At 39.3% G+C, this 12,091-nt stretch overlaps 2 protein-coding genes across 2 annotated transcripts in view; one reads left to right on the forward strand and one right to left on the reverse strand.

Moving 5' to 3' along the window:
• The window catches only part of ZBTB8A (zinc finger and BTB domain containing 8A), a 54,307-nt gene that overhangs the window by 33,521 nt on the left and 8,695 nt on the right, over positions 1-12,091 (forward strand). Inside the window, exons 3-4 of the mRNA XM_079901352.1 lie at positions 5,910-6,730; positions 9,147-9,316. Coding sequence (XP_079757478.1) covers positions 5,911-6,730; positions 9,147-9,316 — 990 coding nt within the window. The 5' untranslated portion in view covers position 5,910. The remainder of the gene's footprint in view (positions 1-5,909; positions 6,731-9,146; positions 9,317-12,091) is intronic.
• ZBTB8OS (zinc finger and BTB domain containing 8 opposite strand) overlaps positions 1-12,091 on the reverse strand; it is a 71,596-nt gene that overhangs the window by 29,557 nt on the left and 29,948 nt on the right. The window lies entirely within an intron of this gene.

Consider the following 12,091-nt stretch of genomic DNA (forward strand, 5'->3'; position numbering starts at 1 on the left):
CCTGCTATCCCATTCACTATAGCAATAAAACCTATAAGCAACAGAAATAAATCTAACAAAAAATGTGCAAGATCTTAAAGAAAATAAGGAAACATAACTGAAGAATATGAAAGAAGACCTGAGTGGCAAATTATACCATATTTATGGATGATAAGACTCAATATTATAAAGATGTGAGTTCTCCCATAATCTATAAATTCAATTCCAGAAAACAAATCCCTATAGGATATTTTTTAAGTGAAACTTGATAAGCTTATCCTAATTTTTATATAGAAGAACAAAGAGACAATCAGAATTTTTTTTTAAATATTTATTTATTTATTTCGGGTGCACCGGGTCTTAGCTGCGGCACACAGGATCTTCGTTGCAGTGTGCGGGATCTTTAGTTGCAGCATGTGAACTCTTAGTTGTGGCATGCATGCAGCATCTAGTTCCCCGACCAGAGATCGAAGCTGGGCCCCCTGAATTGGGAGCATGGAGTCTTACCCACTGGACCACCAGGGAAGTCCCCAGAATTTTTTTTTTAATGTTATTTGAAGAAGACCTAGGTGGGGGAACTCATTTTAGAGATTTAGTAATTAAAGCTGTGATGTGGGGCTTCCCTGGTGGCGCAGTGGTTGAGAGTCCGCCTGCCGATGCAGGGGACACGGGTTCGTGCCCCGGTCCGGGAAGATCCCACATGCTGCGAAGCAGCTGGGCCCGTGAGCCATGGCCGCTGAGGCTGCGCGTCCAGAGCCTGTGCTCCACAACGGGAAAGGCCACAGCAGTGAAAAGCCCACGTACCGCAAAAAAATAAAAAAAAGCTGTGACGTATTGGTGCAGAGAGATAGTCAAATTAAACTGAACAGACAGCTCAGAAACAGATCCATGAGTTTATGGAAACTAGATGAATAACAGAGGTAGCATTACAGATTAGTGGGGAAAGGATTTGCTGTTCAATAAGCAGTGCCAGAAAGATTCATTATCTATATGAAAAAAAATTAGAATACCATATGCAAAATCAATAGTAGATTAAAGCCCTAAAAGTGAAAAACAGAACTTTAAAAAATATCTTTATGTCCTTGAGATAGTGATTTCTTAAACAAGATAGAGAAAACACTTTGATTGATAAGTTGACTGTATTAAAACTGAAAGCTGCTTTTTAATGAAAACTATCTTTAATGGAGTTAAAAAGACAAACCACAGATGAGAGAAGATATCTGCAAGGCATATAACTGATAAAGGATTTGTATGTTGGGTATATAAAGGATACCTATAAATCAATAAGAAAAAGATAATCCAGTTTTACAAATAAGAAAGGATATTGTGTAGATAACATTACTGGCCCCAGTTCATCACCCCCTACCAACATGCACACACTTTGTTGTATGACTTTGCAGTTCTTCTCACTAACAGACCAAAGGATATTTCTCCCTTTTGGCCATGTGATTTGCTTTGGTCTATCAGAATATGTGACAGTGTGGCAGTTACAAGCCTAAGCCTTAAGAGACCTCATGTATCTCCTCTTGGGCTTTTATACTTCAGCCATTGTTGTGAGAGGAAATTGTCTGGGCTGGCCTACTAGTCCCAGGAGGAAGATGTAAGACCACGTAATAACACAGCCACTTTAGACAAGCTGCCCCATCCAACCCAAAGGCACTAAGCTAAATAAATACTATTGTATAACATTGTTTTTGTGGTTAGCTGTTATTCAGTGTTACTTGACAACATTGTAATGAGCAAGGAAATTCACTTAATCATGGTCAACAAACATTAAAAGTTGTTCAGTCCATACAAATAAAAGCAATAGCATACCATTGCATATCCATAAGATTGGCAAAATTTAAAAGTCTGATAATATTAAGTGTTGGCAAAAATTGAGAAGTAGAAATTGATATATACCATTAGTGGGAGTGCACACCTAAAAAGCAGGTGACATGATTCTGGCCATTGAGTTGCAGGATGTGGCATCTGGAAGAACTTTTTTTTTTTCCTGATAAAAAAGAAAATAAGACTGGGCTGGTAATTGCCTTTTGTCTTTTTGTCTTCTTCCTGCCAGGAATATGGACATGAGACTGCAGATGGGGCACTCATCTTGCAGCATGAGGTGTTTATGGATAATAATAATAAAATAAAAGGAGAATAGCTAAAATTTGTGAAGTACTTACTACATGCCAAACACTGTTTTGAGTGGTATATGTACATCAACTCATTCAATCCTCACAATAATCCTATGAAATAAGTGCTATTTTTGGTTCCACTTTACAGATAAGGAAACAGCAATACAAAGGTTAAATACATTGCCCAGGTTCACACAGCTAGTTAAGTGATAGCACTAGAATTCCAATCAAGCTACCTGGTTCTAGTGTCTGTGCTCATAACTATGTGCTAGTCTACATCACCTTTTATCTTTGATCATTTTAAACATACTTATTTAATAGCCTATTAGAGTTTTGTACTATTTTTCTCAAATTCTTGGGGTTCTAATTCTCTGCTTGTTATGCCTGCTGATTCTTCTTTATAAAGAACAATTGCCTTGTGTATTTTAATATTTTTGACTCATTCATTCAACAGCATTGATTGAGCAGCTGTTGTTTGCTCAAGTGCTGTTCAAGGAGCTGGGAATATATAAGTAAACAAAACAGGCAAACTGTGCTCTCTTGGACCTTAAATTCTAGTAGGAGAAAACAAAGAGTAAATGAGAAAGGGGACGGAGAGTGGGAGGAGGTGCCTACATGGAATGGTAAAGGGGGCTTCCCTGGTGGTGCAGTGGTTAAGAATCCACCTGCCAATGCAGGGGACACGGGTCTGGGAAGATCCCACATGCCACGGAGCAACTAAGCACGTGCACCACAACTACTGAGCCTGCACTCTAGAGCCCGTGCTGCACAACAAGAGAAGCCACCACAGTAAGCCTGCGCACTGCAACGAAGAGTAGCCCCTGCTTGCCTCAACTAGAGAAAGCCCGCGCACAGCAACGAAGACCCAACGCAGCCAAAAATTAACTAATTAACTAATTTTAAAAGAATGGTAAAGGAAAGCCTTTATTTAAATTAATTTATTTTAATTAATTAATTTTTTAAAAAGAACGGTAATGGGAGAAGAAATCTTCTCCCTTCATTCTTCACCTGGCTAATGGTAAAGGAAATGGTAAAGGATAAGGTGACATTTGAGCAGAGTCCTAGAAAATGTGAGAATGTGAGCTATGTGTATATCTGGAGGAAGCATTTCCAAGCAGAAGGCATAGCAAGTACAAGGCTGCATGACAGGAACATGCCTTGAATGTTTGGGAACAAGCAGAGGTCTTTGGAGCTGGAATGCAGTGTGTGAGGGGTAGAGCAGAAGGGATGCGGGCAGAGAGGTTCCTGGAGGGGCAGGATGCAGATGGTGTAGGTCATGAGAAGAACTTTGGGGTTGGGTGGGGAACCTTTCTTTGGAGAGTTTTGTGCAGAGGGGTAACATGATTTCATTCGTGTTTCAGAAGCGTCACCATGGCTGCTGTATTCAGACTAGACTGAAGTTGCAAGGAGACTAATTAGGAGGCTGTTGATAATAGGTGATGGAGTGAAGTGGTAACAGCAGTAGCACAGAAGTGGTAGGATTTTGGATTTGTTTTGAAGGTAAAGCTGACAACACACAGTCAAAGATGACTCTTCATGTTTTTGGTCTAAATAAGTGGAATGGAGTTACCATTTCCTGAGATGGATAGGACTATAGGAAAGGCAGGTTTAAGATGAGGATGAATGAAGAGTGGTTTGGGATCTGTTGAGCTCAGGATGCCTATTAAACATCTAAGTGGAGATGCAGATAAACAGATAATTTGAGTCTGAGGTTCAGGGAAGAGGTCAGGGGCTAGATATGTAAAATGGTATTTAAAGCTATGAGACTGGATGGGCTCACCTAGGGAATGATATAAGTAGAGGAGAGGTCTGAGCCCTGAGGCCCGCGACATTCCAGCTGTAGGGGAGAAAAAATTTTCCTTGACCTTCTTCCGGGCTGTGTCTGAAAATCAAACTAACAGATTAGCAGGAGAAATGCATACAAACTTACTCAATATAAATTTTACATGACACAGAAGGCTGCATAAGGAAATGAAGGCCCGAAGAGACAGACCTGAGTATTTTTATGCTAGGCTTGGTGAAGAGTGGAGAGTCGTGGAAGAATGTGGTAGAATAAGGAGTAAGAGGTAAGGTTAGAAAACTGGGGCACACCCAGCAAAGCCTGTTTGTTCAGAGTCTTCTCAGCGTCCCTTTGTCTTCTGAGATAAGGAGGCTCCTTTCCTCTGGGTATAGGGTGGACACCTCTCACCTGAGGGTTTTGTGATCTGTTACAGTGGAAAAGGGAGGGGGTGTCAGAGTGACCTTCCTGCTTCTGCTGTTTACTCAGACTCCTTCAGTTCAAAATACTCAGTATGCCAAGGTGCCATCTTGGGGGGTAGCATGTCCTGAATCCCAAAGCACTTAGAGATTAGACAAGGAAGAGCCAGGAGAGGAGACTGAGGAGTGAGCAGTAGAAGAACCATGAAGGAGTGGTGTCCTGGCAGCCAAGTAAGTGCAACAAGTGTTTGAAAGGATGAAAAGAGTGATCCACTGTGTCAGTAAAATGAGGACAAAGAAGTGACCATTGGATTTGACAACATGCAGGTTACTAATGATCTTTCAAAAAATGGGTTTTGATGGATGGGGATGGAAACCTGATTAGAATGGGAGAAGTGAAGATAGCAAATGAAAAAACCAAGACAAAAAACTCTTTCAATGAACTGTGTGTAAAGGGAGCAGAGAAATGGAGTTGTAGCCAGAAATAGATGTGAAATCAAGGGGAGTTTTAAAGATAGGCCATATTAGACATCATGGTGGTACAATATTGGAAATGATCCACTCTGTACAGAGGCGGGAATGACTGAGTTCAGTTTAAGCAGAGCTTATTTCCCACCTGGCCTGGGTTCTGAGAGCTTCCCTCCTGAGCAGTTTGGCATTTGCTTCTGCAAGGTGTCCCCACAGACACCACCAGCCCAGGACTAATTCTCACGGTAATTTTTTAGTTTAAGGTTTCCCACACCAAGCAGGTAAAATAAATTTGGACTCCAGAACCTCACAAAGCACAACCTTGGGTTTGATATCTCACCTAGGGATTTTTTTCTTCCCAACTAAGGCCCTGCAAAGACAAACTTTCTTTGCCTTTTCCCTGGACTTCGGGGCAAAGTTTACTAGTCCTTTTTCATTACCGTTGAATCCTTAGAGAGTTCCAGTTTCTGTTACTGATAAAAACCGGAGCCCATGTTGCTGCCCCAGCAGCTCAGCCATACAGTTTAAAGCCTTGGCAGTATTTAGCCAGCATCTCTAGAGGTTTGTGACAGCAAAGTTTCAGCACTTTCTAGACCACCATTTTGCTGGAATCAGAAATCTTCTCCCTTCATTCTTCACCTGGCTAATTCCTAGTCATCTTTGAGGTCTCAGCTTAAATGTGACTTCTTGGAGAGGTATTCCCTAACCCTCTCCATCCCAATCTAAACTAGTTCACCTTTTTATACTAAGAGCACGCTCCTTCTGTCTTAGCACTTAACTTGTCATTTATAACTTCATATGAGTATTTGTTTCAAGCTGGTACCTGGCTAGATTAAAAACTACATGGAGGCAAGAATCAAGCCTGTTTAGTTCACCATATATAGCAGAAGGCCTGATTTATAGAAGATGCTCAATCAGGTTCAGTGACTGAACAAATAATTGTCTAAAAATGTAATAACTAACTAAGAGTAGAGTCTTACATGATATCCTGAAACCCATTATCTTCTGTGTCTTGGAGACGATATTCTCTAAGGAGAAAGTGTTTTTAATGGAAAAAGGACAGAGGTTTCTGACTGTCATTTTACTTGACTCAGAGAAGCAGTGTTACTCCGATTTTTGGTAACCACTGTTTCTTTTCCTCTTTAGAATGGAGATCTCCTCTCATCAGTCTCACCTCCTGCAACAACTGAATGAGCAGCGCAGGCAGGATGTATTTTGTGACTGCAGTATTCTGGTTGAAGGAAAGGTCTTTAAAGCCCATCGAAATGTATTATTTGCTAGTAGCGGCTACTTTAAAATGCTTCTTTCCCAGAACTCCAAGGAGACAAGTCAGCCAACCACAGCAACGTTTCAGGCTTTCTCCCCTGACACTTTTACAGTTATCCTGGACTTTGTCTATTCCGGCAAGCTCTCTCTCACAGGTCAGAATGTCATAGAAGTGATGTCCGCTGCTAGCTTCCTTCAGATGACTGATGTCATTAGTGTATGTAAGACCTTTATTAAATCTTCATTAGACATTAGTGAAAAAGAAAAGGATCGCTATTTCAGCCTTTCGGATAAAAATGCCAGTTCTGATGGTATAGAACGCTCCTCTTTTTATAGCGGTGGCTGGCAAGATGAAAGCAGTTCTCCACATTCTCACCTAAGCCCAGATCAAGGAACAGGTATAAGTGGGAAATCTTGGAGTAAGTATAATTACCATCCAGCCTCCCAAAGGAATACTCAACAGCCTCTGGCCAAGCATGAACAAAGGAAAGATTCCATTAAAAAATCCAAACATTTGAGGTTGTCACAGCCTTCTGAAATGGCTCATTATAAGTCAAGCAAACGAGAAGCACGAACATCTGATTCTTCCAGCCACATCTCGCAATCTGAAGAACAGGCACAAATGGATGCGGAAATGGACTCTACTCCTGTTGACTATCAGTATGGTCAAGGATCCGATGTCACATCAAGAAGTTTTCCAGGTACCCAGAAAGAGAATCAGTCCCCTCAGTCAGGTTCCAAGACTCTGATGTAAATCAATCCTATCTCAACCTGCCCTTACTTTTAGGTGTTATGGGAAGTTGAAACAAGTGATTTTTTTTAAGTCATACTTCTCTAATGAAATCTATGCATAAAACACAAATTTTAAAAATTATAATACTGGATAAATTTAATGAAGTCAAAACAATAGAGTTCTGAGGGTCAGAAACCCATGAATTTCGAAACCTGCTTATCTGTGGGCAATTAGATTACTGTTAAATGTAAAGCTCTTTTGTAAAGTGGTTCAATCCTTAAGACACATATTTTCACTTTATTTTTTAAAATTTTATATTGGAGTATAGTTGATTAACAATGTTGTGTTAGTTTCAGGTGTACAGCACACTTTGCTGTACAGTTATACATCATATTCAGTTATATATCATATTTTCACTTTAAATAGTTTACTTTTTTTTTTTTTTTTTGCGGTACGCGGGCCTCTCACTGTTGTGGCCTCTCCCGTTGCGGAGCACAGGCTCCGGACGCGCAGGCTCAGCGGCCATGGCTCACAGGCCCAGCCGCTCCGCAGCATGTGGGATCTTCCCGGACCAGGGCACGAACCCATGTCCCCTGCATCGGCAGGCGGACTCTCAACCACTGCGCCACCAGCGAAGCCCTACTTTTTTTTCTGAGTATTCACTCAGGAGCAGTATTTTTATACAGAAAAGTTAAATAGAGCAACCATACATATTGGTAAAGGTTCACAGACCCAGTATCGAAAAGAAATTAAACTAAATCTGATTTTATTAAGATATAAATACATAATTTTAAAAAACTTAACTAATACAACATATAATATTGATACTGTATCTCTGTACCACCATGAGGCATCTCATTTTTATCATAGTAGTAAAATGCAGAGATATTATTGGAGGCTGATAGTTTCAAAGTAGAGAACAGAGATTAGAAATGTATATCATCCAGTTCCCCCCACCAATTAATCAGTTAGCAAATTTGCTTAATATTTTACATGTGAATTTAAAGAAAAATTATGATAAAATTAAACTCTTGAAGAGTATAAGATTTAGATGACAATTATACTCCAATAAGGATGTTAAAAAAAGAAAAAAAGATTTAGTTGATATATTTAAGTTTTTTAATTTTAGAAAATTTCCAAGTATATATAAAAGTAGAGTAGTCTAATTAACCGCCATGCACCCGTTACCCAGTCCCACTCATGACCAGTCTTGTTTCATTTGTACCTCTGCCCCCGACCACTCCCATTTTTAAGCAAATCTCAGACATCATGTTTTCATGTGTAAATATTTCAGAATGTGTCCCTAAAATATAGTCTTAGAAAAAAAACTACAATACCATTATTATCATACCTAAACAAAATTAACAAGTCCTTAATATCACTAAAAGCCAATCAATATTCACATTTCCCTGGTTGTGTAAATTTGAAAATAATTTGGTTATAGATAACATATTTAAAAGTAATAGGCAACCTGATTGATTTTTACTAATCACATTTTCCTGTAGGATACTAACATGAAAATACATGAAACTGTATCATATTATAAAAGCTTTCTGAAAATGCTGAGGCACTCTACCATTGACCAAGGCAGACAGAAATAACAGCAAAAATGGGAAATCTCTGTTGCATTTTAAAACAGCAACAAAGTTATCCTTTGTTGGGCTTTGCACTTTTGTAACTCTAGGTTATTTAAATCTAACTTCAATAATGAACAGCTGAACTTAACTGCTGTTAAATTGAGAAGGTTTGCCTCCAACCACAACTAACATTTTGAATATGTGTGAGTTTTAAAACAAACGATTAAAGATCCTTGACACTTTTTAACCTTTAAAAGAAAAGCAGTACAGCTGTATGAAAAGTAAGAGCAAGGGGGTTCAGACATCTGGTGTGTGTGCTTGGCTGCGGAGCCAATGGGGTGAAGCTACCATCTGTGGGATTATGACTGAATGCCTGCGAGTCAGATTCCTGCCCAGGTGGAACGATTAAAAAGATTTTTTTAAAGAAAAGTTAAGAGCGGGGGGCGGGGGTGATAAACCCATGTAAATAAAACAAGTTACTTAAAAGCGTAAAGACCCTGGATTGTGTCTGTAGTTTTAAAATCTAGTAGTACTACTTCTTTACTTAAATCTAGTGACTCTATGCCATTAAATAAAAAGATAAGTGGGACAGTCTAAATCTACCCAGGCTTTGTAAATATATCAAATCCTGAAGGTACGGTTCTATACTTAGGATTACACTGACAATCTAGTCTTTATAAAATTTCTTCCTTCTCCTTGTTGCCTACCTTTCCGAGATTGGACTCTCCAGCCCCTTTTGGATTCTTGATGTTATCAGAACGGTGATTATGAACTTTACGGTGACTTAATCAAACTGTCTCTTGACAGATGACCTGCCCAGGATGAGGTTCAAGTGCCCGTACTGCACACATGTGGTGAAGCGGAAGGCAGACCTCAAGCGCCACCTTCGTTGTCACACAGGAGAAAGGCCCTATCCCTGTCAAGCTTGTGGGAAAAGATTTAGCCGGCTAGACCATCTAAGTAGCCATTTTCGAACAGTATGTATATGATTTTTCATCATTTTACTTTTTAGGAAATACATGCATTTATCTGCTTAGGATAATCTAGTTCACTGAGGAAAATCTTTTCACACAACTATGCAATATTAAACAATTTTTCCAATTTAATGTTTTACTTTGCACATAATGCATACTTTTATATATTTTAAATTTTTATTTATTTTTTTATTTTTGGCTGTGTTGGGTCTTTCGTTGCTGCACATGGGCTTTCTCTAGTTGCAGCAAGCGGGGGCTACTCTTCTTTGCAGTGCGCGCTTCTCATCGTCGTGGATTCTCTTGTTGTGGAGCACGGGCTCTAGAGCGCAGGCTCAGTAGTTGTGGTGCACGGGCTTAGCTGCTCCACAGCATGTGGGATCTTCCCAGGCCAGTGCTCAAACCCTTGTCCCTTGCATTGGCAGGCAGATTCTTAACCACTGCGCCACCAGGGAAGCCCCATATTTTTTAAAATAGGTTTTTTTTTCTCCTCTGAAACCTTGAAATAAGAGATATTCTTTTGAATATCCATTTCAATTCACTTAAAATCTATTATTTTTATATCCCGGTTTTTTCAGAGCCAAAGACAATGTAAACTTTTAAAATGTTTAAAACTTTTTAAATGTCTATGTCAGAATCACCACTTCAGATATTAAGCATCTGCTAGTGATTCTTGAATCCTTATCTGGTAGGTTGTCAGTCTAGTTTCTGCTGTCTGACCTCTCTCCACTACAGCCTCTTTCTAGTGTCTCTCCAGTTTCTCTGGTCTCCTGAAGGAATGGAGTGAGATGGGCAATAGGGCGACTCTCAATCAAGGACTGGACTGTCAGCAGTCAGAAAAATCTCAGGGAATTTTCTGTTCAGTGCTCTGGTGGTTTAATAAGGTAGTGATGGGACTTCCCTGGTGACATTGGTAGTGACATTGGAATTATTCTGCTGTTCATCTTGCAACAAAAATTTTTTCCAAAATTGATGTTCTATTACCCATACTTTTATTTCATTTATAAGAGCTCCTTTTAATTTGGAAGGGTATTGGTCACTTGATGCATTGCTTTCTAGGGATTCATCCAACAAATATATATTGAGCACCTACTATGTGCCAGACCCTTTTCTAAGAGCTAGGTATACGGCAGTGAGCAAAACAAACTCTCTGCCTTCATTAATCTCTGAAGCTAATTTAAAAGTTAAAATAACCTTTTATTATTACAAAAGCAATAAGTATGCATTATAAAAACTACGAAACTAGACGTAAGAATAAGAAAATTAAAATATCATATTTTTACCACCCAGATATTACCATTCTTAACACTTTATCATGTGCATTTATTTTTTTTTAACCAAAATGATATCATACTGTATATGCTATTTTGTAACCTGCTTTCTTTTTTTGTTTTTAGATTTATTTATTTTATTCATTTATTTTTGGCTGCATTGGGTCTTCGTTGGTGCACGTGGGCTTTCTCTTGTTGCGGCGAGCGGGGGCTACTCTTCCTTGCGGTGCACAGGCTTCTCATTGCGGTGGCTTCTCTTGTTGTAGAGCACGGGCTCTAGGCGTGCGGGCTTCAGTAGTTGTGGCACACGGGCTCAGTAGTTGTGGCTCGTGGGCTCTAGAGGGCAGGATCAGTAGCTGTGGCGCACGAGCTCAGTTGCTCCGCGGTATGTGGGGTCTTCCCAGACCAGGGCTCAAACCCGTGTCCCCTCCATTAGCAGGCGGATTCTTAACCACTGCGCCACCAGGGAAGCCCCTGTAACCTGCTTTCTTTAGTGAATAATCTCTACCTTTCCATCTCAATAAAATTTTATGTGTTACACAGTTCAAATTTACCTATAGTTTCCTAAAATACCACTTATGGCTGGTGTGTCCAAGCCAGAATCCAATCCAGAACTCATCTCATTGTTAGATCCCTTAAATATGTTTTTGAGCTAGCATAGTTACCTACCCGCCCCTGCCACCCCCCAACCTTTTTAAAAATAACATTGACTTACTGAAGATATTGAGCCAATTGTTTTACAAAATATCCTACCTCTGGATTTCTCTGCTTGCTTCTACATGGTGTCATCTTTAGCTTGTTCTTTTATCACCCCCTGCATTTTCCGAAAACGAGAAGTTTTATCTAGAGGCTTAATGGATTCAAGTTAAATACTTTCATCAAAGACAAAATTGTATGTTTCATATTGTGTCACATTAGGAGACACATCATATCTGGTGGACCCATCATTCATGTTGTTACAATTGATCACTGGATTAGGGTGATGATACTATGATCCCACCATTGCATTGTAATTAGAAAGGAATCTCTGCGTAACTATTTTGGTATTATATGACTATCCATTTCCCCATGAACTATTCATTTAATAGTATTAATACCAATTAGTAATCTCTGTCCAAATTATTAATTTTACTTGGAGTTGTGGAATGATTTACTAGTATTACCCTTCCTTCTATATGATTAGCTGGAATTCTATAAAGTAAAGCTTTCCTTCATCACCTGGGGCTACTTTGGTTACTTTGAAATAGGGTTCCTGCAGGAGAAGCAAGATAAATGTTTAATTATTTCCCTTTAACCACCAATTTTCAAAGTGAAGAGTGATTTAATAGTAGTCTCAAATGGTATATGAGTTTTTTCTGGCTTTGTTTTTTTAAATAGCATATGTTCTCATGAATTTTCATTGGTTCATTATGTTTGGATCCATAACAATTATTATTTTTTTGATACTCAAAATTTCAAATTTGTGCAGTGGGGACCTTTGAAGCTGGCTCTTGTGTCCTTTTGTCACAAC

The sequence above is a fragment of the Stenella coeruleoalba genome (assembly GCF_951394435.1).
Source record: "Stenella coeruleoalba genome assembly, chromosome: 1".
In the NCBI taxonomy this organism is placed as follows: Eukaryota; Metazoa; Chordata; class Mammalia; order Artiodactyla; family Delphinidae; genus Stenella; species Stenella coeruleoalba.